Below are 26,841 nucleotides of genomic sequence, written 5' to 3'. Positions count from 1 at the left end.
GAGCAGGGGAAACAGATCTTTATCTCTCTCTCCTTCCCTAATCATATATGCAGTATGAATGTTATGCTTCAAGAGCATGCCAGACATATTGTAGAAATTAGAGCCTCCTATTTTGAGAATACAGCAGTAAAGCAGTTGCACAGATCAGCTGCCATTTGCCAGCCCGGTTGGCTGAGTGGTTATTGTATTTGCTCTCCAGCCAAAAGGCTGCGGGTTCGAATCCCACTGTGGTCATGAATGTTTGTGATTGTCTGTGAAAATGCTTGTGGTGGTGGTAGCCAGTAGATGGCATTGGCATAGATGATGATGATGATGGTAGTTGCGGTTCTCTGTAGTTGGTGGATTGAGTGGTGGAGACAGTGAGTTATGGAGTGGGTGTCCTCCCTCGATGAATCATTGGACTCCTTGGAGGTGTCATGTAATAATAATAATAATATAGTACATGGGACTGAAGCTTCCTGATGGTAGTGCATCAGGAGGTTTGTGGGAAATAAGAAGCTTTCAGCCATAGCCTAAAATAAGCTTTTTGTGGGCTCTCTAAGAACTTGATTTCCTTGCCATTCCTAAGCAGTTTTATTGGGCTCCTTATGGTCTTTGTGTGTGTGTTTGTGGAGAGGGGAGATATTATAAAGTTTTGCTGCATGATAGCTATGTAACTGTTGGCATAAATACATTTTGAATATGAACTCAGTGACAATTTTTTTAATCTTTTAAAGGTAGGGATAATCAGTCTTTGTTTTGGACAGTTTTATTAATTGCACAAGTGCAAACATACTGTAATTAAGATCATGAAGTTACTTGAAGACTATCATTAATTTATAAAATCATTGACAGCACATGACTACTCTTTACTGAATCAAAGAAATCTTCTCTTTGCATATTTAATTATGGATAGTTTGCTTAGAGTATTTCTTTAAATAAATCTTCAGAACAAAACTCTTCACGCTGTGCCAAGTTTTTGAAAAGTGCTGGGAATATAACTGGGGAGTTCATAATATTTTCATAGACTTTTCTAAAAGCCTATGACTCAATGATATGCCCAAAAATATGGCAGGTGTTAGAAGAGCTGGGAATTCCTCGAAACTCCGAAAAATGGCGGAGGTGTGCGTAGCTGGTTTGAGAGCAAGAGTGAAAGCAGAAGGTGACCTTTCGAACCCGTTTCAAGTACAGACCAGTGTGAAGCAGGGTGATGGGCTTTTTCCGATTCTCTTCAATCTAGTGTTGGAAAAAGTAATTAGAAACACACAGCAAGTGGCAGTTGGAGTCGACATGGGGGTGCAAGTTAGGATTCTTGGCTACGCTGATGACCTGAATGTTATGGTGCATCAACGGGACGACGCAGTGACATTGGTTACTGCTATTGAAGAAGCTGCAGAAGAAGTTGGCCTGAAAATAAATGCTGAGAAGACAAAATACCTTTTTATGAGTCGCCATGCTGCTCAAGATCCAGAGGGAGCTGCACAGTTTGAGAGGGTGAAGGTATTTAGGTACTCGGGTTCTTTCGTGACTGAAGACAACAAAGTTGAGGCTGATGTCCAGTGTCGGGTAAATGCTGCGAATGTGGCCTATTAGCAGGTGTGTTCCCTTTTCGCCTTGTGCTTGCTGTCTTGGACTACAAAGGTGGGACTATACAAGACTTTGATCAGGCCTGTTCTTCTCTACGGTGCTGAAGCGTGGACTCTCACGGCGAGACAAGCCGATCACCTGAGAGTATTCAAGAACAAGATGCTACGACGTATCTATGGAGGGGTCATGGCAGACGGAGTCTGGAGGAGGCGGTCCAATGCTGCCATACACGCTTTATACAACTTGGCAGATGTCTTGATGGAGCTGCGAGCCCGACGTCTTCAGTGGCTGGGGCACCTGTACCGTATTGTCCCCGAAAGGACTCTGAGACAAGCGTGGGAGGCCTGATCCTGATCATGGAGACCGAGAAAGAGATGGGCGGATCAGGAGAAGGAAGACCTGCAGGCTGGAGACCAGAACGTGGCAGACAGTCACAGAGGACCATGCCCAGTGGCGACATGTGGTGCTTGAGGCCAAAAGTCCCCCCCCCCAGACTGATAGCACCTGACTAATGTAAAATCTTCAGAACAGTCATTTAACAGAAATTATATTTTAAATTTCTTGGAACAACCGTTTGACTCTAAACAGAGTGTAGAAGTATGTGTGTATTGAGATGGAGGGGAGGATTCCAAGGCAATAATTTACCATGAATTTTTAATGTAACTATTTCAGAGTCGAATTGTTCCACTCTGAAACAGAGTTTAGAAGTATGTGTATATTGGTGGGATGGAAGAGAGGATTCAGAGGCATTAATTTACGATGAATTTTTAATGTAACTTATGCCATTATTACAACGATTATTATACACACATGTAGTCAAAAAATATAGTAATTTTATTACTGCAAATATTACAATCAGAAATGAACTGGTCATCATCAGTGCATCAGCATGATTACAGAGGTGAAGCTAGAACAAAGAATGTGTTAATCTTATTTACAAAGCTGAGCCATAATGCCAGATGCCACCTAGTGGATGGTTACAATAATAAGATTACAATTAAGGCCTAAATTTAAAATTAAGTGATTTGAAATAAAATTAAATTTAATAACACAATGAAATGACAGCATGTGTCTGATGAAATGACTGATGCTGGACCATGCCTTACTTCATGTAATTTACAACTGTTATATTATTTGTAGACTGGTCCCTCCCCTTCTTTCTTTTTTGCTCCTTCCTCTCAATGCTGTTAAAGTATTGGAGGGCTAAGGGTGAATATTTACTATTTTGCTATTTCATTTTGTCTTATTCATTGTGAGTCTGGCTCACCTAGTAGGCAGAAGTCCCAACCTACCTGGCCAATGTGGGATGAATTGGGGACCAAAACTACCACGATATCTGGAAAAGGCCTCTGCAACCCTTTTTTTTCTTGCAGCGACTTCCTCCAAAATGCTATTATGGTTGTGCCTTATAATACACCTCATATTGTATTGGTTGTTGCGCAGAATAATCAGAGCTGCGTTCAGGGCTTAGGCAGAGGGTTTTGTTCTAGAAGTATATTACAGTCTCCAATGAAAGTCAGATATTCTGAATGAGAAATATGGAAGGTATGGGATTAATCTTAGAGGAGAATTTTACATAGGCACTTAGAATGTACAGGGTTTACAGATGAATACTCTTGAGATTGTTTGTAAAGAGATGGAGAGGTATAAAATCGACATCCTGGGAATTACAGAAACCAGATGGATTGGAGAAGGTCACTTCAAAAGACAGGATGGTAAGCTAGTTGTTTATTTAGGAGATGGACTGAAGACATTCAGGCAAGAATTCTTCTACTAAAAGAAGAAGATTTGTTAGGTTTATAAAAGCACAGAGATTGCAATGGTTAGGTCATGTAGAGAGAATGGAAGACTTCCGTATGCCAAGAAGAATACTGAGAGAAAAGATATATGCATCAAGGAAAAAAGGATGGCCGAGATTAAGATAGATTGATAACGTAATCCAAGACTTGACTACTATGAAAGTGAAAGGCTGGGAATGACTAGTCAAGGATAGAAGATCGTGGAAGCAAGTTGTACAGGAGGCTAAGGCTCACAACGGACTGTACCGCCAGATGGTAGGTAGGTAATGACAGAATGCTTTGTATTACACTTAAGACTCATCCTACGAATATATCAATTGCAGTAGTTTATGCATCCCACATGGATAGGCCTGATGAAGAGACTGAGGAATTCTATGAAAACTTAGACTTTTTGGACTGTCTACCAAGGAGAGAGAGATACTTTCCATCTTAGGGGACTTTAATGTAAAAGTGGGAAAGAGTATGAGGGTTAGGCTTGAGTGTGGCATGTTTGGTCTGGGTAAACGTAACACCCGTGGTGAAAGACTGTTAGTATTAACCCATGCTAAGAGATTAGTTATTACCATTACTTGCTTCTAGAAACACCCATGACAGACCTATACTTGGACATCTAACATTGATAGGTCAAGGCACCAAATTGACTACATCCTGGCTCTCCAGCAGTGGAAAACAAGCATCTCTGATGTGCATACTTGTCCTGGAGCAGACTGTGGTACAGCCCATCAGCTAGTAAGAGCCAAAATAAGACTAAGCCTCTGAAAACTTCCAAGTCAGGCACATCCACTAGACTGGATGTTAGAGTAATTCCTAGTGGGTTCATAAAAGAAACATCAGCTCAGTTGGATGATTTTTTTGGAGACCAGTGAGAAGAATTCACCGGGAATGCTTTGGGAAGGAGTCAAGGTGATAATACAGTTGGAAAAACAGAGACACACGGAAGAATATAAGAAATTACATAGAGAAGTCAGAAGAGCCATCAAGTAGGAAAAGGAAGAGTTTTATACTAATAAATGTGAAGAGATAGAGTTTCAGATGAGGAGGCACAAGTTTAAACCCAAATTGAATGTCATCAAAGACAGGAATGGAGCATTACTAACAGAAGAATTCGAAATCAAAAACAGATAGAAAGAATACTGTGAGGAACTGTACAACTGAGTGGATAAAGAAAATTTTGAGGAGCCCTCTCACCAGAAAAATTTCGATTTGGAACCTCCTCCACTTAGGCATGAAGTTAAAAGAGCAGTTAAGCAGCTTAACAGCAATAAGGCCCAGGTGCAGATTGAGTAGAGTTAATTAAGGTCACAGGGGTGGAGGGATAAGAGGGATATGATCCTGTCTCCCATATTCTTGTAATCAAAGATATGGGAGACAGGATCATGTGTAAAGTTGATTTTTCATACCATTACTTAAGAGGTGGGGGGGGATATGAAGACTTGCAAGAACTATAGAACTATTAGTTGAATATCTCATGCAAGCAAGATTTTATTGAAGATCATGCTAAATAGCATTGAGGCAGAGATGCCTGAGGAACAAGCAGGTAAGGGTGCCAGAGATCAGATCCTTTACCTTAGACAGATCATAGAAAAGTATAAAGAATTTAGACTCACTAGGGTAATGTGTTCCTTAGAGTATTCTAAAGTTTTTGACTGTGTTCAGCATGTGAAACTGTGGAAAGTAATGAAAAGAATGGGTTTTCCTCAACACACTATCAGGTTGATAGCTAACTTGTACAGGGAGAAAGAAGTCATAGTGAGAACAGGTGTTGGATTAACTGATTGGCAGGATGTTGTTGCATAGAATAATCAGAGCTGCGTTCAGGGCTTAGGCAGAGGGTTTTGTTCTAGAAGTATATTGCAGTCTCCAACAAAAGTCAGATCTTCTGAATGAGAAATATGGAAGGTATAGGATTAATCTTAGAGGGGAATTTCTCCTTGTTTAGTATCTATGCTGAGGACATCATGTGTGAAGCATTGGATAAGCTCAAGACAGGAATTAGGATAGGTGATGGATTGATCAGAGTTTAGTATACCTCAGTTTAGGAGTACAGTATACCTCAGTAATCTGAAGTATACTGTACACCTCTGTAATGACAAGGAAGAACTAGAACAAATCCTTGATAAAATTAATGAGAACAGTAATAACGGAGGACTTTAGCTCAATCCTGCAAGACAAAAAAGATTATGGTTCTCAAAGGAAATACAGAGAGAAGCTCTTGGCTAAAACAATAGTCAGAGACTTGTCTAAAATCTGCAAGGATGGATCTATCTCCTTGGGAACAAAGTCGAGGATTTTGGATGCAGTTATTTTTCCAACAGTGACTTACGGATGTGAGACTATGTTAGAAATTGGTGGTATTACAGAAAGATGGTTTTTCTTGTACAAGGTTGTAAGATAAAGATATTTCTGCACTTTTTCATCGTGAATCACATTATGAAGAAAAGCAGCATTAAATTATAGAAAATTGAAGAAACATGGAAGGAAATTGAAACTGGAGAGAGAGAATATGTATTAAGTGTTTGAAAAGTGAGTGTCAGATGAGGAGAACGCAACAAATACTGATGATAAGGTGGAAATAAAGGAGAACGAAATGGATATCAATAAAGAAATAGTGTGCTTAAATGTTATCTTTCATAGGACAAAGTGCGAAATTGTAAAACTACAGAAGTGACACGAGTTAAGCAGGGCTGAAAAAAAAAAAAAAAAGAAGAAGAAGAAGAAGCAGGTGATCTGAAAGAACAATAATAAAGACCAACTGAACAAACAAGAAAAACAAGTTAAGAAGAAAATTAAGGAGACTTAATAATCGGGGGAGTACTTAACGAAAGTATGACAAAATCATGTTTCCCGGGTGCAAAAATTTACAATATTAGCCACACCATCTGGATTCAAAAAGATAAGTCAAAGGAAATGATTTTCTTGGTTGGTACCAACGATTTGAGAGGCAAGAAGTAGAAGAGGCAAAACTGAAGAGCGAGAGGGTGAAGATTGTAAGTCTCTTACCATGCTATGATAGTGGCAAACTGAGGAAGAGGGCATTGATAGCCAATGAGTCTATACGTAGATTGTGTAAAAGGAATAATGTAGAAGTTGTGGATCTGTGGTCTCTGTTTGACTGAAAGAAGGATTTGTACAATGCAGATGGACTACATCTGAATGGTCTTGGTGTTAGGTGTCTGGAGAGAGCTTTTTTCACCGAACATGCTGATGTGCAAATTTAGCGAAACTTAAGCAATTAGGGTGGAAGCAAGTGAGTTTGTGTGAAGACACCCATGAAGTGAGTGAGTGTGAGAATGACCAAGTGAGGAATCTAGTCTCTCAAGCAAAAATATTGAATAGGGTAGTCAGTTCAGAAAGTAAAGGTGGGTAGAGGAATAAAGGGATGTTGCTGTTTCTATATACTAATGCCAGAAGTATCAGGAACAACAGGGAGGAGTTTTGGGCATTGATTAGTGCAACCTAGACAAGTCTCACTAATGCCAAAAGCTATAGGCATTAGTGAGACTTGGCTAACAGCAGAAGTAGTTATAGGAATTGAATGTGAAGGGTTTAGTATTTTCAGGGAAGATAGAGAAGATAGTATGGGGTGAGGAATACTGCTGATGAATTGCAGCCAAAAAGAATAGAAGACAGGTGGGAGAGTGGCTGTTCATTTGAAGCAATCTGGTAAGATTAACTTTAACGAGTGATGATAGTCACGAGGACTTGCAATTGGATAAAAAATCTGAGTTACTGAGTGCTCACTTTGCAAGCATCTATCTTCCTAGTGAGATTACTGCTATAACCTATGTGATAGACACTAATGTGGGAACGGAGGTGGATGAATTGGAGGTTCTTACGATATTGCAGAATCTCAATGTAAATACATCTGTGAGATTAGATGGGATATCAGCTAGGGTTTTGTGAGAATGTGCAAGAGAACTGGCAATGCCTTTGACTAAGCTGTTTAATTTAATTCTTAGCTTTGGTAGAGTTCCAAGGGAGAGGAAAGAGGGCAAAATTATTCCTTTCCATAATTGAGATTCTAAAAGTACAGTAGTAAATTATAGACCAATCAGTATCTCAGGTGAGGTGGTAAAAGTACTAGAAAAATTGCTAAAAAAAGAGAATTGAAGAATGCATAGATAAAAATATGAAACTGTATGAGGGTCACCATGGCATTGTGAAGGGTCGGTCATGCCTTAGTAATTTACTAACTTTTTATAATAGAGTAACAGCTGAGTTGGATAAAGGAAATGGCTTCACGATGATTCTGCTGGATTTTGCACAGGCATTTGCCAGAATACCACATGGAACTCTGTTACACAAATTAGAACAAATAGGTATGGATATGACACTGGCTAATGTGTATAAGAGGGTGACTGTAGACAGATATCAAAAAGTGGTTATATGGAAGGACAAAATCAAGGCAAAAACAGGTTACTAGTGGTGTGCTGTAAGGTTCATTGCTCAGACCACTACTGTTTAATTTATACATAAATGATATAGGAAATAACCTGAAAGGAAATATGTAGTTGTTTGCTGATGATGCGAAATTAGGTAGAGTAATAATTAATCAAGGCAATGTAGAGCGCTTGCAAGACTATTTAAGTAGGCTGTCGGTATGGGCAGAAGTTAATGGGTGTCAGTTTAATGTCGAGATATGTAAAGTTATGCATTTTGGGATAAATAGATTACAAGCCGTTTATCAAATTGATGGCACTTTACTCCAGGAAATAGATGAAGCTAGAGATTTAGGGTTATATGGTAGATAAAGAGTTGAAGTTTAGAGGACATATTGCTAAGGTAGTACATAAGGTTACTTGGCTAGTAAAGAACACATTAACAGCTAGAGATAAGAAAGTTGTAATTCCTCTTTATGATACCTTGGTACACCCACCTCTGGATTGCTGTGCTGAAGTGTAGTCTGCTTGTTTTTTTGGGGATGTGGAAGCAGTGGAGAGAATTCAAAGGTGAGTGGCCTGTGGAATCCTCTCTGAGGATAGATTGAAGGTGTGTGGATTGCAGAAGTTGGTTGATAGGAGAAACAGGAGATATGATAGATACATTTAAGTTGCTTAAAGGGTTTTATAGGATAGATGCAGGGGAAAATGTTTCAGCATTTGGCTAGAGGGACCAGCACAAGGGGTCATCCCTGGAAGTTGAATAAAGGTGTGGTCAGCAGAGGTGTGAGGACTAGATTTTTTGCTTGGAGAGGGGTGAATTGAGTGGAATGGGTTGCCACAGTCAGTTTACCACAAAAAAGGGCAAAGCAAGTGCCCTTTTTCTGTTAATGGGTTCAAGGAAAGATATGATAGAGTATGTGTGTGGATAGATAGGTCTCCCACGATGGGTCTTCAGACTCCATGGAGGTGCCCGTATAATAATTAAATCTTATTGAAATTAGAAATAACTCCCATTTCTGTACTTTATGTAGATGATATTATACTCGTAAAAATCCTAATACAAATCTCCAGAATATTTAAAATTAATTGAAGAACAGCTCTAACAAATTTGTCATGAAAACCAGCAATAAAATAAATAAAAACTGAAACAATAGGAATGGATATGGAAAAGATCAGCTGCATTCTCAATGGAGAACCTATAGAACAAGTAAATTATTTCAGCCGTTCAGGCCGTTTTTATAATGAAGATGGCAAATTTAATTTAGAAGTAGATAACAGAATTAGCAAAAGTGGTATGTTAGGGAGTCAACTGAATACATTTATATGGAATAAGAGAGAAATTAGTCAAAACACTAAACTAACTGTACAGGGTGTTCGGGATAAATTTGACAGTTTCGTAAGGAAAAAGAAAATCTTCTTTGTATCTATTAAATTTAATGAATTGACAAAAAAACATTACAGGCAGAGTTAATTACAATACTATCAACAAGATTTACTCAAAATAACCACCATTAGCATCGATCACAGCTTCAATTCTGCTTCGGAACCTCGAACAAGCTGATGCTACAGTCTCCCTGGGAAGGGCCGCAAAAACTGTTTTAATTTTATCCATTAACTGGGCTTTTGTATTACTGGAAGTGCGATTGGTGTCTTTTTCAACTGCGCCCCATACAAAATAATCCATGGGGTTAAGGTCTGGGGAGTTTGGAGGCCAAACATTTGGACTGGTGAAGTCGTAGAAATTTTCAGACAACCATTTTTGACTTTTCCCAGAGGTGTGGCAAGGGGCCGAATCCTGCTGCCATACATACGGCCTACCATTGGCTACCCTTGTTATCCAGGGCTTGACTACAGTTAGCAACTCCACGAACAAAGCCCGAATTCCAATGCCAGGGTTCTTCAACACCTGTTCCTGCAGATTTGCGAGGAATTCTGCTGTACGAACGCAATCAGATCGTCTGCTAGGGATCTTTCTTCTTGCTACATCCTCGTAGTCACCATTGCAAGTCTCTAGTTCATGCCTGATTGTTTTTACTGTATTCAGGGAGCATTGGGCAGCAGTCGTAATATCCTTATTTTGATGGCGGGCACGAATCATCATGATACAAGTTATTCTCTTCCATGATTCAGGTGGGTTCCAGCTATCCATCCTTTCTGACATCTTGTATATGAATGAAGAAGGGTCCAAACTTTTAAATGAAGAGAAGTGTGTGTTAATACATGTAACTTACGGAAAAATATAATTAATTATAAATATGTCAAATTTATCCCGAACACCCTGTATATAAATCAGTAATATAATAAATTTAGTTTAATCTTTTATCCAAGTGTGAGCAAACAAAGTATCTTTAGGACTGGGGTAAGGTGGTACACCAGGCAACTCATTGCAAAGGTGGAGCAAGCTAACATCACTTCTATCTCAGTATCTCCCATAATGCAAAACACATCTCCTTGCGGATATGTATAATGTTATGCATTAAGAGAAGGGCCACCACTACCCAGACTAGTTTCGACCTTTATTGAGGTCTCTTCAGTGGGAGCCAGGCCCAAGTGGAGATACCAGGCAGAAGCATTAGCAAGGTCATTTCTACCTATAGGAGTTGCCAAATGGTGTGCCATCTTTTTATTAAATTACTCTGGATTTAGAGAAAGATGTTGAGATAAAAAGGTGGCACACTGTTTGGCAACTCCTATAGGTAGAGATGACCTTGAGCTAGGTTACAAGACTTGATCAACGACCAGAGACCACAGATATGAGAGTTATTAGAAAAATCAGGGAAGTGAACAGGTGGCATACCATATTAAAAATTAAGACATTAGGAACTTGACATTGCTTGCTTTCAGGGACACATGACAGATAATCTGAGGTGGTATGGTAGTGTAAATAAACAGAATGACAGTGAAAATTATCAGAACAAGTGTTTGATACCAGGATGGCAAGAAAAAGATCTTGAGGAAAACTAAAATCTAGGTGGATTGATGCAGTTAGAAATGCTTTAGAAGACCAAAATATAATACCTGACAATATTATAGGACGTAATTGACTAATGTCGAGAACATTTTAGAGAGTAAGTTAGTAATAATATGAATTTAATCATATATCACTATCATAGTATCTTGTACACCCTTTGATAGTACATAAAAGCATGATGATGGCTTTTATCATTTTGGAACAGTCTTCAACGTGTGTATTTCCTAGAGAGAGAGAGAGATAGGAAATTAACAACAAAGTAAAATTTAAAAGAGGATTGAGAAAACTTTGAACTGTTAGGATTTATAGAGTAACAGTTATGAATGCTTATAACCAGTGGTGCGTTGGTAAATTTTTAACAACCGGCTCGCTTTATGTGACCCAGGGTCGGTGTGAACTGTGCAGAGGTAGAGGGCCCCGCACTGGCAAGGCAAGTGCCCTGAACTGATTATTTTTTATCTTTGAGGGGCATCGCTATTGTATTTTGCACAGGGCCCCACAAAGTATAGAACTGGGTGTGATGTGACCAGGGAAAAAGTGTGGGGAAAGAGGGACAAGTCGCCATAGAATATTTTTTCATCATGTTTTAAGATTTTTTCACATATTTATCTGTGAGCCTCTTATAGACCGGGGCAGTATTCACGAGAAATTACACTACGACGGTAAATTACAATGAAAATTTAAAGGTATTTAATTAATGAATATTTAGCGTCGGTCTGTGGCAGGATACAGAGTGAATGTTTTCAAATCCTTTCATGAAACAAATTATGATAATAACAAAACTAAACAATAATTCAATATTTATTTTTATTGAAAAATATTTTTCAAACATTTTTATAATAATTTCCAAACAAAAATTTGATTTTCACTAAAATTTTTCTCCCTTTTCCTGTCATACCCTTGTATCTGTGGCCAATCTGTGATTTTTATTTATCCACAAATTTACGAAAGGTGTAGCATCCCATTCTTTTAATTCTTTGCCCAGTAAATTAATCATCATGAAATCAGAAATATGTTTAACCGTTAAACTGTTTCTAAGTTTTGAACATATCACGTTCATTAAACTAAAACCTCTTTCAGCTACTGACTGCTAAAGTGCTAATTATTTTTCTAGCTGTTTTAATTGTTGTAGGAACTGATTCAGTTTTTCCCTCGATGCTGTCATCCACAGAATCTTGAAAATCACTTTTATTTATCTGGTATTTCAAAATTTCAATTAATTGATCTAATTTTCTTTCACCTTCCATCCAAGGTGAAGATAATTTTTACTCTCCAAGTAAAAAACCTAGCTCTAACACCCCTGCTAACCACATTCTTGCCCAGCTTCCATGTATGGCCCCTAGTCCTCCCACCACCAGTCCTATTCTCAAAAAATATCTTCTGGATTAATCTTATAGGAACCCTCCAGTAATTTGCATGTCTCAATCATATTATCCCTTTTCTGCCTATCAACCAATTTTTGCAACCCACAAATCTTCAACCTGTTCTCATAAGGTTCATTCCACAGACCTGCTATCATCTTGGTCACTCATCTCTGGATCCTGTCCACCTCCTCCCCATCAAGAAGAAACCCTGGCACCCATATCTGGGCACAGTAGTCTAGAATGGAGTCTTATCAAAGCTCGATACAAAGGAACAATAATTTGTTTGTCTCTGCTTCTTAAAGTATTTTTCAGAAGCCAAGTGATTTGATGAGCTGATTTAGCCACTTTTGCAATGTACCCCGTAAACTTCAACCCCCCTACTGTTGCTAATCTTTTCACCCCAAAATGCATAACCTTACTCTTTGCCACATTAAATTGACATCCATTTTTCCTAGCCCAGTCCTCCAAACTATCCAAATCATCCTGTAAAATTTTGACATCTTGTGCACTCACAATTGCTCTACCCAATTTTGCATCATCAGCAAACAAGTGAACACTTTCTCTCAGATCCTTTCCTATATCATTAATGAACAAATTGAAAAGTAGTGGTCCAAGAACAGAACCCTGTGGCACACCACTGGTCACAAGCTATTTTTGAACTCAACTCCTGAATAAACCACTCTCTGGTATCTTTCCATAAACCACCCTCCTATCCATCTCACCAACCCTATATCCATCCCCATCTGCTCCAGTTTACTGATTAGAATTCCATGTGGTATCCTGTCAGAGGCCTTGGCAAGGTCCAGTAGAATCACTGTAAACCCATTACCTTTATCCAGTTCAGCCGTCACTGTGTTATAAAAAGTGAGCAAGTTACTGAGGCATGATCTACCTTCACAAAACCATGTTGTCCCCCATACAGTATCCCATTTTCATCTATCCAATTCTGTATTCTTCTCTTGACTAATTTCTCCAAGACCTTGACACTGATTCCTGATATGCTAATCGGTCGGTAATTTACAACAGCAGTCTTGGAACCTCCTTTATGCAGTGGAACTATTTCTCCCTCTTTCCACCTCCATGGGACTAACCCAGATCTGAGACTCAAATTAAACAAAATGGTCAAGGGCATTGACAATTCTTTAGCTGCTTCACGTACGACACGAGCTGGTATACCATCCAATCCCACAGATGTATTGACATTGTGGTTTTGCAATAGACTGTTCACCTCCACAATTCCCGTATAATCTATTGGTTCATTCATTTCTGCAATGTCACCACCAGGATGATATATTCTTGCATAGTGCTCGCTCAGTAATTCAACTATATCAACTGATTCGGTTACCTCCCTACCATCGTCATTCTTTAAAATCATTCTGCCATATACATTTTTCCTTTTACTTGCAACATATCGAAAAAACTGTTTTTGATTCTCTTTAGCCTGCATGGGCAATGTTCATTCATAATCCTTTTTTGCTTTTCTTACCACACTCGTTACCCTTCTGGCCTGTGCTTTATACTGTTCATGTGCCTGCCGGTCACCTTTCTCCTTAACTTCCCTCTATAGTTGTTTCTTTTTTTGCAGCTCAAGCTTAATGGTGTTATTCATCCATTTAACTCATACTTGATTTATTATTCGGACTCTAGGTATACAGTCAGCCATTGCTTCATGCAAACACTTCTTTACCGCCTCCCATGCACTATCAACTTCTAGCCCTTGCAGTTTTACATGTCATGGCACTGAACCAATCAAACTCCTAAGCTTGTCATACTTACCAGTCTGATAATTCCACATGTACCCTGTCTTAATTGTAAATTCCTCACCTTTAGCCACCTCCCAAGTCAGGACCCTATGATCACTCTCACCAATTGGTGGCAACGTGGTGATATTCATTACAGCCAAATTCTCAAATGCAGTTACTAGGTCACGCACTCTCTGACCCCTAGTATTTTTCATTACATGCTGTTGAAGATAGTTATCCATTAATATCTGCATAAAATCCAATTCCTTCCTTCCTTCCATGTGTCCCCTCCTAATCATTGTTACCATAGTTGAAATTACCCATAATAATTACCCTCCTTCCACTCATTTCTTTTATTTGCTTATGCATACTATCTCCAACATCTATTCCATCACTTGGTCTATAGCATTACCCAACTGTATATTTTGTTCTGCTAGTTTCAATCTCACACCAAATAGCCTCAAATGTGCTCTTTTCTCTATCCTGCAGCTCCACTTCTATTCTCCTTGGCTATAGCTCATCAGCTATCATCAATAACACCCCCCCCATTTTATTCTCCCTGTCACTCCTGAACACACGTACCCCTCGCATTCAATCCCACTAGCTGTGTCATCTTCTGTCAGCTATGTTTCACTAATGCCAATAACCTGTGGTCTGGAAGTGCCAACCAAGGCCAAAAATTCTTCCTTCTTGTTCAAAGTACTTCTGGCATTAGTATACATGAATTGCAGAAGCCCATTTGTTCCATCCCTATTTTGATGCCTTATAATAATTATCCCATTCTGATTCACGGTCTTTCCTACTCGCTTTGGCATATTACACGCATTCACACACTCGACTGTCCTCCCCTAAAGTCTGCATGTCTACTCCCCCCCCCATTAATAACTCTAGTTTCCCTGATTCTGCAGATTCACTTCCACTACATTCGACAACACCTTTTCAAGTCTCCCTATACCAAATCCATTCAAATGTAAGCCATCCATTTTATATAAATCCTTTTGCCTATCGAACTCATTCCACACATCCACATATTCCACACCACTCATACTGCATAATTCACGCAAAAAAGTCATTAGCAATTATGGCCCTCCTTCTATACTCTTCTTCTAGTAGCAAGGCTTATACGTTGGTCATACATAACTGGTAATTAGCTTACGGAATTAACAACACATATAAAGGATATTAATTAAAGGCAACTTTAATGAATAACTTCAATATTTCAGCAACATCACGTTGCCATCTTCAGGAACATAAAAATATGGTATGTGCACGCAGGCACTAACAAAAGCAAATGAGGAAGAAGGCAAGAAACTAATATTGTTTCCAAAGTCCTAATGGTGCCTCTGGTGGGCTAATTTAGTTGTCTTGGCTGTTGGGCTGAAGTTCTCATAATGTAAGTCTCCCAAATTTGGGGTAGTTTCATGCACCCAAATTTGTTGAGGATTGGAACATTTATTAGAGCTGCTGATGATTCCTTGAATAATCTTTCGTACTTAAACTTGTGGGGTATTATTTTAGTTTTCTTCTCTATGGTGGGTATCTAAGGCATGGTCTGCCAGCCTAGAGGAGCTGTACTGGTGAAACCGGATGTAGTCTTTGTGTTCTGAAATCCTGATATTTGCTGTCCTGCCTGTTGCCAACTTTTTATATGGTCTATAACAAGAAGTCAGGTCATATTTTTTGAGGATATTGGTTATTTTCTCAGAGGTGCCCTGGATGTAGGGGATGGTGATAGATTTGGTGTAATCTGTATTGTGGAGGGGGGGTAGTGGTTTACTGGTTTTAGTATTTTTTGGGGGTTATAGCCATTGGCTAAGTAAGTGTTGAGGATGTGGTTTAGTTCAGTGGTTAGGGCAGTTATCTGAGCAGATTAATTTTGCCCTGTTATATAGTGTTTTTATAACCCCGTATTGTTGTGAGGGGGGTGGTGGGATTGCTGGTGAATGTATCTGCCTGTATGGGTGGGTTTTCTGTGTAAACAGAAAAAACCAAAGATCCTTCAAGTTGGCGAGTGATTAAAGTGTCTAGGAAGGGGAGGATGTATTTTTGCATTTATTCCTGTTAAATACTCACCCCAATTGTTTGCAGACTTCGTCGATTCCTAAAATTGAACAATATACTGTACTAATGCTTCATTGTCCTGTTCATGAGGATAATAAAGCATTAGTACTTCATGAAGAAGGCGCTTTTCGCTGCTTTAACATTGCGTCTCATTTGCGTTAATGACTCGGCTGTGCTTTCAAAATACATACACCTTTGAGCTATTTGAAAAGATGTAAAGAGGGCCCAGAATGTTGAATTCTTAGCGTTATATTATTTTCAAACCGCTGAGAAGGCTTGACTAGGTGAGTTTAAATTTTGAGCTCACTCAGCACCTAGCAGCTGTGATTGGTTATTGTGTCAACCAATCCAATTGAACGTTGTCACTTGTCACTATATCCGATGGCTTTATTGGAACTGAAAATTTGAAAGTAGATGTTAAGAGAAAAATGCTAATTGTTTTTTCTTTTGCTTGTGCAGTATAGCATTTGTTGAAGTTGCAAAGTTTTTTAACAGTATAGAGACATTTTTATTCTAGTCTTCGGAAACAACAAACAGTAAAAAATATCTATTCCTGAATAAAAATAAATATTCTGTGTATTATAAGGCATTGTTGATCTACAACAAAATAATTGCATATGTGAAATTGATAAGACAGAAGAACCGCTGATACTAAAAATTTCGAGAATCCTAATGAATTTAGGATTCTCGAAAGTGTGGATAATTCCGATAATGATTGGATGTTATGTTATACTGAGTCTCTGAGTCTCAGTAAACAAAATAAAATTCTTGGAAAACGGAGCAAAAATAAACTTGGAAAAAATAAACAAACCAGAGAAACACACATAATGTGCAACAAATTTTACGAGATGATTTGTTGCTCCATCAAACCATATTTATTTCTGCAATACTCTCCCTCTCTCATAAGTTTTTTTTTTTTTTTTTTTTTTTTTTTTTTAATTATGCCATCATAAATTCACTTATTCATGTTTAGAATTTATAATATTGTGCTATTCACTCTACCCAGCAACTTTTTATTTTCTGTGCTTTTAAACTGAAATAATTTAATTTAGGATTAATTAATTAGTTGATTTTTAATAAAATATGCCAGTCAATTTTTTAATAAATGAAATTGTGCTAAAAACTATTAAAATTCTGAATACCTTTTTTTTTCTTTCAAGAATTAAAGATCCTTAAAATCGATGCAAAATGAAAATAATGTATTTATAGTTTACATCGACAAATAATTACATAAAAAAAGCTAAAAGACGTTTATCGATGTAATTATTTAATTAAATCAATAATTATAAAAATTTATTGATGTAATTATTTGTCTCCCACCTTCCCCCCCCTCCTGGAAAACATGACAGCACACCCAACCGAAATGATCACTCGATGTCACTGATATATATATATATATATATATACACACAGATATCAAACACCAATATACAGCTAAAAACATGCCAAAAATCTGGGAGACCATCCTTTTGAGATCTTAAAAGCAGCAAGTGTCCATCACTGCACCCATAGAGGATGCCAGTTACAGTGCCTTTCTACTATTCTGTCTACATGCACATGCTCAGTATATTTCTTTGTGCCCATGAGGATGTCTTGGTGACAGAGGTGAATTATTGGCTTATTAATCTAATTACTAAATAAATTTATTTAGTTAATTGTTAGCTGTAAATGTTTGTTTTTCTACTAAACATCAATATGCACTTTCTTCACTTCTAACCTCAAACTTACAGCTGAAGTATAGGCTACATAATGTGCATCCCATTTACATCATGTAATTGATTGTAGGATTTTGAACATGTTTTTTTTTTCTCTCTCTCCTTGGCTCTTTATAATTTGCCTTTTCCATACATCCAAAGATTAAATATAGACTCTTGTTACATTCTCATAATTTCTCAACTATTTATATCTACAGTAATAGTTTGATTCTGACAGTCTCTATTTGGCATGAATCCAGCTTTTTTTTTTTTCACATTTCTCCACAATTTTCTTAATCTCTTCCAAAATGTGATTGTACATTAGGTCAGAATTTGTGGTTGGTTCTCTACATTAATTACAGGCTGTGCTGAGGTCTCTCAGTTATCTAGCTTTGACCCTCAAGTTAATTAAAACTTAAATGTAAAGTAACTAAAAAATTTACTTTTCACCAGTTAATTTCAGAAAAATGATAATTTTCTTTTTTATTCTGTTCTTCACCTCTTATATCTATTGTGACACAAATTTAGGATACTAAATTTGCTGTAAACAAGCAAAAATTGTTTTCTCTCTCTCTCTCTCTCTCTCTCACACACACACACACAGAGAGAGAGAGAGAGAATGTAGGGACAACTGCTATATTTATTTTTTACTCAAATATAATGGTATTTTATTGTTAAATAGTGTCATAAGTTGTTTTTCTGAAGTATTTTTATTTTATTTTTTTTTAATAACCAGATCCACCATGAAAGGTTAGTATCCTATAACACGTTAGGTAGTAGGATGAGCTAAGGGATAAATGATCCTGGAATCCTGTTCTAAAGATCAAACAGCATCTTTTAAACCATTTCTGGCTTCAAAATAAACAGTGTGGTATCCTCATAATGTGCAGTGAAAATCTACTACTACCAAAACCATTCACAAACATCCACCCCACATTGTGATTTGTACCTACAGCTTAAAGCTTATGGGTTGGAAAGCAGAGATGGTGTCTTGTTCAAGCAAGTTTTTATTATTATTATTATTATTATGTAACGCCATCAAGGAGTTCAAGGACTCATTGTGGGAAGGCACACTACTCTACTCACAATGACATTACCATCATCAGCGTACATCTACTGCCCACCACCAATAGTATTTTTTGTCAGTAAACTGCATGCGTTCCCTTAGCCGATTTTTCTGTTTATGAGATGAAAAAAACCTGAGTTTCTGGGAGAAACAACCCTGATTCCTCTTGTTGCAGTAAGAATCAAACTCAGATCTTTTCCAGTTGAAAGCAGCATTGTCCCATTGTTCTTTCATTGTTCTATGGAGGCACTAAGTTATTGCTGTTACTGATATTCCTATATTGTTGATAACATTTTATATGAAATTATTTTAAAAGTACTAATCACTATGATTACGTATGTATAAGCACATCTTAATTTTTGTTTCAGTTCTTGTAGATACTAATCAGTGGTATCATTCAACTTTCATCAATCCTGGAGAAATTAGCATTACTATTGGCTCAGAATATGACTGACATTATGTGCCATATACCGTTATTAGTCGCAGTGCTTTTCAGCAATTTCAGGTATTGGAGGAAATTTTCATATTAGAAAACTACAGTTTCTTTTAGCATTTAAAATAGTAACAACAATTTATTATTAAAAATTATTAAAATACAATATTGCTAGTTTATTTACCATATTATTTTGCACAGTTTACCAGCTGTGATGAGCTAATGAGTCATTAGAAATATGTGAATTTTCAAAACTTAGGAAAAAGTTAAAAAAATAAAAATAATGCATCAAGATAGTGACCATTCTGGTCATTTAGTTAAACAATTGGATGTTTTTGCTCTCACGCAGTATGAATTTCCACTGTGAACCTGGATGTGAAGAGTGGTAGTAGATAAATTTCATCACCTGGTGAGAGACAATCATCCTGCTTACTCATCATCTTCAAATTCCTGCCATGTACCCTCAAGGGGTGTACAGCATATGATAGTCCTACATGAAAAATTTACATAATTACTAACTTCCTATCTACAATTTTCCTCCAAATCAGTCTGTTACTTGTCAAGACTCCAATATTATGAGATCTGATATTTCTATCGTCTAATTCTCATAGAACAGGCTTATACGTTGGTTATGCATTATTAAATCACTTAAGGAATTGACAACGTAGATACAAATATAAATTAAATTACACTTTAATAAATATTTCCGATGCTTCAACAACATCATGTTGCCATCTTCAAAAAGAACTTACAAAAAAAGGCACAATCACGTAGGCACTACAACACAGCAACTGAGAATGAAGAGATGAAGCTATTGTTCTCCTAAAAGTCCTGATGGTGCCCTCTAGCGGGCTAAGTAGGTGTTCTTGGCTGTTGGGCTGAAGTAAGCCTCCCAAATTTCGGGCAGTCACATACAACCAAATTTGTTGAGGTTTGGAGAGTTTCTTAGGGCTAAGGCTGATTCCATAAATAGTCTTTCGAATTTGTATTTGCTACAGTGTATTATTGTAGCTTTCTTCCACCGTATTCTGTGGCGTGTATCCAGAGCATGGTCTGCAAGACCAGATTGGTTGTACTTGCGAAAATGGATGTAGTCCTTGTGTTCTAAGGTCTAAGGCTTATCGTCTAAGGCACTTTTGTACTGTATCAATCCACCTATATCTTGGTCTTCCTCTGGGTCGTTTTCCTCCCAACCTGGCAGAGAACACATGTTTTGCTAATATTTCCTCGCCCATTCTGTTTAAGTGACCATACCACCAGAGATTAGCTCTCCTAACGCATTCCTGGATGCTGACAATGTCAGGTTCTTTTCTAATATCTTCATTTTTAATATGATATTGCCATTGATGCAATATCTTTAATCTTTCTCAGGACTCTCATAGCTGCAGTCTCCAGTCTTTGGTCAAGTGTTTTACTTCTAACCCAGCTCTCAGATCCATGAGTTAAAACTGGTTTGAACACTGTCTTGTATACAGCTAATTTTGTTACTTAAATATAAAGAGCTAATAAGCTTCATTTCAGCGATATAAACATTATTTAAATTAAGGGGATATTAAATCCCACATTGTTTTAAAACCGAATAAGAAACTCAAAGATTGGAATCAGAGAGTTTCATGCCGAATATAGTGAACTATAAAGTATCGGCGATCACTAGCGTGAGCTAATGCAAGTGACCCTAGTACATAGTACAATACCGGACAACTCGCAGCAAAGGCGGTAAAGTTCTGATCGCTATTCTTAGCTATTTTCCATAATGTAAAAACACATTTCCTAGGAAATGTATGCTGTTATTACATTATGGTGGGAGGTCACTACCCAGACCAGTTTCAGCCTTTTTTGAGGCTTCATCAGTGAGTAGCTAGACCAAATTAATATCAAAGTGTATAGTGAAAAGAACTTATATACTCTGCTATATGAGTTTCCAAACAGGTGCAACCATTAAGTTACTTAAATATAAAGAGCTAATTTGGTCTAGCTACTCACTGATGAAGCCTCAAAAAAGGCTGAAACCGGTCTGGGTAGTGACCTCCCACCATAATGTAATAACAGCATACATTTCCTAGGAAATGTGTTTTCACATTATGGAAAATACCTAAGAATAGCGATCAGAACTTTACTGCCTTTGCTGCGAGTTGTTCAGTATTGTACTACGTACTAGGATCACTTGTATTAGCTCACGCTAGTGATCGCCGATACTTTATAGTTTACTTTATTCGGCATGAAACTCTCTGATTCCAATCTTTGAGTTTCTTATTCGGTTTTAAAACAATGTGGGATTTAATATCCCCTTAATTTAAGTAATGTTTATATCGCCGAAATGAAGCTTATTAGCTCTTTATATTTAAGTATCTTAATGGTTGAACTCGTATAGCAGAGTATATAAGTTCTTTTCACTATACACTTTGGTATTAATTTGGTCTAGCTACTCACTGATGAAGCCTCAAAAAAGGCTGACGGTCTGGGTAGTGACCTCCCACCATAATGTAATAACAGCATACATTTCCTAGGAAATGTGTTTTTACATTATGGAAAATACCTAAGAATAGCGATCAGAACTTTACCGCCTTTGCTGCGAGTTGTCCGGTATTGTACTACGTACTAGGGTCACTTGCATTAGCCCATGCTAGTGATCACCGATACTTTATAGTTTACTATATTTGTCATGAAACTCTCTGATTCCAATCTTTGAGTATCTTATTCGGTTTTAAAACAATGTGAGATTTAATATCCCCTTAATTTAAATAAAGCTAATTTTGTGTTCTGACTAATTTCTCTCTTATTCCATATGAATTTATTCAATTGACTTCCTACCATACCAGGTTTGTTGATTCTGTTGTCTATTTCCATATTTATTTTACTATCTTCACTAAAAATCTTGCCTAAATAGCTGAAATGTTTTACTTGTTCCACAGGTTTTCCATTCACAACTCATTTGAATTTTTCAGCGGTTATGCCTATTTCCATTGTCTTTGTCTTTTTATTGCTGACCTTCATACTATATCTATTTCAACAGTTATTCAGTTTAGTCAGAGAATCTTGCAGACTTGTAGTGAATTTATTTAGAAGTATAACATCATTCGCATAAAGCAAAGAGCTGACATTAACATCTCCAATTTTGATTAATACCACTTTCCTTCATAATGTGATCCATGTAGATAACAAATAACAGAGGGGATAATGTACATCCTTGTCTCACACTAGATTTAACATTAAACCATTTCCTGTACTTCCTTCAATTCTATCTGCTGACTTACAACTCAAATAAAGACTAAGTATTGCTTGATATAATGCCCCATTGACACCATATAATAAAAAGTTATATTCCCATGTGAATATAAAAAGTTATATTCCCATGATTTTTTCAACTGTTTGTCGTAAAGTGAAGATCTGATCCTTACAGCCTCTATTTGGCCTGAATCCAGCTTGTTCTTCACCAAGCTTTTCTTTCATAATTCTTCTCAACCGTTTCTTAAGTATACTTGCATAAATCTTACCAGGAAAACACTTAGTAGGGAAATACCTCTGTAATTCTCAATTCAGTTTTATTTCCCTTTTTATATATGGGTACTATGAGAGCTGTTCTCCAATCATCGGGAATTCTTCCCTCTGTTCAGGCCTTCTGAACTATGCAGTGCAGCCTCCGTAAGACTTTTATACCACCATGCCTCAGCTTTTCTGGTCGAATATCATCTACTCCTGCTGCCATTCCACATTTCAAGCCTTTGATAGCTTTTTCTACTTCAAGTATGGAGATGTATTCCTGACTGTATGCTTGTTGAGTGTTTTTTTTACCACTGTGCTATCACTGCTTGTTTCATTTAGCAATTTTTCGAAGTAATTACTCCATACCTCAAGGATATCTTTTTCTACTGTTTTCATGTCACCTTTATCATCTCGAAGTCCTTTTGCAGCACTCTTTTTTCCATTTCTAAGCTTCTTCAACAACCTCCAGAATATTTTGCCACCTTCTTGATATTTATTTTCTATGTTCTTGCCAAAGTCCTCTAATGACTTTTGTTTAGCTAGTTTTATACAGTGTTTCGCTTTCCTACATTTGTCTCTGTATTCTCTAAGAGCACAAGTGGACTTATTTGCCAGGAACTTTTGATATGCTTTCTTCTTTTCCTTCACTGCCTCTTTAACTTCCTGTGTTCAACATGAAGTTCTGATTTTTCTATTCTTGCAGACAACCTCACCACATGGCTCTCTGGCTGAATCAATTAGGGTTTTCTTGAAGGCTTGCCACTGAATCTCCAAGGTTTGGATCCTGTTCTCAAACTTTCATCTTTTCTTCAATCATGTTTGTGTATTTTAGTCTATAGTTCACATCTGAAAGCTGCTCAACTTTTATTAGCTTTAAAACTTTCTTATGTGTTATTCCTTTCAATATGAAATTGAATTTTATCCTGCTCAAGACTAAATAGTGATCACTTCCAATTTCAAATCCTCTGTACACTCTGGTGTCCTGCACCAGGGGGAAAACATCACTATCAACAATAACATAGTCAAAGAGACTTTTCTTATTCCTTGCATCTTCTCTCCATGTGAATTTGTGCACATTTTTGTTTTGGAACATGGTGTTAGTAATAACCAGTCCTTGTCCTGAGCAGAAATCCAACAAGTATTTGCCATTATTGTCCGTTTTGCTCTTTTCTCCAAATTTTCCCAAAATATTTTCCCAAAAATATTTTGGGAGGGAAAATATTTTAGAGTAGGAAATGATTGTATGTCTGACAATCATTTCCTACTCTGCTATTTAGATCCCCAACAATGACCAACTTTTCCTTTTTCATTGTGTCAGTTACTTTCTCTGAAGGCTCAAAAAATTCCTCCACTTCTACCTTAATAGATCCTTCTGTGTGACCATAGGCACAAATAAGTCTCATTGTCCAGTTCTCCAAAAAACAATTCATATCGAAAATACAGTCATAATTCACCGAAAAATGAATTATAAGGCGTGTGGGGCGAAGATGTGGGTGCAATTTTTTTTTTTTTTTTTTTTTTTTTTTTTTTTTTTTTTTTTTTTTGAGATATATATCTTTCAGGTCACTTATATTTGGTAAACTACTATTTATCCTACTTCGTTTGGAAAGCGATTTTTTTGGCAGGGCATACTGGTTGCGGTGAATGATATCCACTGAAGTGGATATAGTTGATGTTAAAAGAACATTTCATAAAGGTATTTCATCCTCCTGAAAATAACATCCTACAAAACTTGAGGTCAGTGGGGAGGGAGGAGGAACACTGATGGTGAGTTGGAGGTATACATGAGGAATTCAGTAAACTAGATATCAATCAGCATGTAGGACTTTTTGATATCTCAACATGTGTCTTTGCGATATCTCAGAATAGGAAGTCACTAGTGGCGTGGTGAAAGGACCAGTTGAAAGTAACAGGCTGTACGAAGGAAGGGGACTAAAACATCTAGAAAAAAGTGATGTTAAAGCATCTGATATTAACCACAAGGAAGACCATATGTTAAAACCCTTTAACACCTATGTTTCCTGATATCGTAATAATTATTGTTTTTTATTTAGGATATGTAAGAAAACATGTTACTGGTTTTGAAGAAATTCGAAGATACAGCGGTGCGGGCAATCAGGCTTTTCGTGCTGCAAGAAAAGTCTGCAACAACTGAGATTCACCAAACATTGTGTGAGAATTTAGGGGACTGTATCTTCCAGTATAACCAACAAATGAAATCTGGGCATCCTGAGACAGATGCTCCCAGGTCAGGGAGATCTTCCGCAGCAATCACACCTAAAAACTTCGATGCAGTGCATGCCATGCTTCTTGATGAACAAATGCCAGCCAAAAATATCGCAAAGACTCTGGAGACATCCAAGGAACAAGTTGTGTCATTATCCACCAAAATCTGGACATGCAGATACTCTCAGCAAAGTATCCCCAACGGTTTGAATGCCGACCAAAAGAGAAAACGTATGCTGTTATCTCAAGGGATTTTTGATCATTTTGAGAAATCAGGTGCAAATTTTTTAGCTTGTATTCTAACCGTTGATGAAACATGGCTTCCTCACTATATCCCAGAGAACAAACAACAGTCAATGGAGTGGAGACACAGAGGTTCTCATGGCCAAAGAAGTTTCAAACCAAACAGTAAGGATTACACCATCCATATCCTAAAAGACAATGGCAAGAACTTTCCCTGCTGACTGAAGGTGAAACCGTTACAGCAGCTCTAAAGGAATTGAAGGAGGTACTGAAGGAAAAACGTGTTGCTTTTGCAGGATAATGCACCTGCTTATGAAATCCAATAGACAACATACAACTTGGGATTTCAATATCTACCTCAAACACCATATTCACCAGGACTGCCCCCAGGGTCCTAAAAATTTTGTCGCCATGTGCAGTAGCATATTTTGCCGCCCCTTCCCCTTAAAAAAATTCTTTTAATGACGTCTTAAAAGCCATGATATTAAGCTAGGCTTCAACATCTCAGATCATAAATTCTAAATAGCAGCATTAGCTAATAAAAATTCATAAGTTAATGAAAAATGATCATAAACTATATTTTTTACAGAAAGAGAGAGAGAGGCATTTCCTCTTAATGTGCAGTATAATAAAATAATTCGTAAAGTGTTATTGTACTTCAGGATCTTTTAATTTTTAATGGAAGGTGGGGAGGCACAAAAATTTTACAAAGTTAATTGCTCTCCACATGTGTGTTTACTTGTGGCACCAAATAATGAATAAATGATTCCAGGAAAAAAAAAGTTTCTTTTCCGGGCATTAAAAAATACACAGCCTATATATTTACAAATGAATTGTAAGAATAAATTGCCAGTAGACAGTTTCATTTCCTGATTATGTTATCATGAAATGAAAGTTTATGCTAAGAAAGAAGATATATTTTTCATATATATATATATATATATATGCTGGGTGATCCAAAAGTAACAGAAAAAGTAAAAATTCAATAATTCGAAAAGTATAGACAGTACAACGATGCTGTTTTCACAGAAAGACATTGGATTTTTTTTAATAACGAAAAATTATATTACCAGAATAGTTACATTTGCCACCGACGGGTGGCGCTTCAGTTGTGTCAATAGTTTTTGCAGTGATGCAGCACAATTAGCAATGCAGCTAGGATTACAAATGTTCAATGTGACGGCCATCATTCATGAGAATGGATGTCAGACGTGGCACGACAACCTGCACAGCATCGAAGAGGGTTTCAGCTGTAATTCCTGTCACATGGCGGCGAATAGCTTCTTTCAACATGGCCAATGACGTCAGCCGACCTCTGTACACCTGTGACTTCAAGTTGCCCATAACCAAAAGTCACGAGGTGTAAGGTCTGGAGATCTCGGTGGCCATTCGTGTGGGAAAGAGTGACTGAGGACATGGGCATCGCCAAATGTCGATCATAGCAGGTGCTGGACATGACCTGTTATGTGCGGAGGTGCTCCATCCTGCATGAATGTTACCCTGTGGAGTGGTTGCATTTCTTGCAAGGAAGGAATGATGCTGTCTCTTAAAAATGCTGCATAATGTTCGCCTGTGAAGAAACAGTTCTAAATGTACCGCTGGGGACTTCCTCAAAGAAAAAGGGGCCTATAATTAATGATGCAGTGAACCCACACCATGCTGTCACCTTTGACTGATGCAAAGGGGTTTCCACAATTGTGTGTGGGTTCCCTCTCGCCCAGATGTGGCAGTTGTGCCGCATATGGTGAATTAATGGCAGGTGATACTACATCTGAGGTGTAGTATCACCTGCCATTTCTCTTTCTTTCATC

General features: G+C 37.5%; 1 protein-coding gene across 2 annotated transcripts in view; it reads left to right on the top strand.

The window, feature by feature from the left end:
• The window catches only part of LOC150094884 (uncharacterized), a 94,553-nt gene that overhangs the window by 38,168 nt on the left and 29,544 nt on the right, over window positions 1-26,841 (top strand). Inside the window, exon 4 of one of the 2 annotated variants that reach the window (XR_016550153.1) lies at window positions 19,014-19,150. Coding sequence is in view for 1 of the 2 variants with exons in the window: in XM_090411408.1 (XP_090267534.1) it covers window positions 19,014-19,099 (86 nt within the window). In the remaining variant the exon portion in view is untranslated. Of the gene's footprint in view, window positions 1-19,013; window positions 19,152-26,841 lie in introns of those variants that run through there. The other variant, XM_090411408.1, reaches the window with a different exon arrangement.

Source organism: Typopeltis vanoorti, chromosome 21 (genome assembly GCF_054136105.1).
Source record: "Typopeltis vanoorti isolate ZY-2024b chromosome 21, IOZ_Tvanoo_1.0, whole genome shotgun sequence".
Classification (NCBI taxonomy): domain Eukaryota; kingdom Metazoa; phylum Arthropoda; class Arachnida; order Uropygi; family Thelyphonidae; genus Typopeltis; species Typopeltis vanoorti.
Note: the sequence above shows the minus strand (reverse complement) of the source record. Positions and strands in the feature narration are given on the sequence as shown.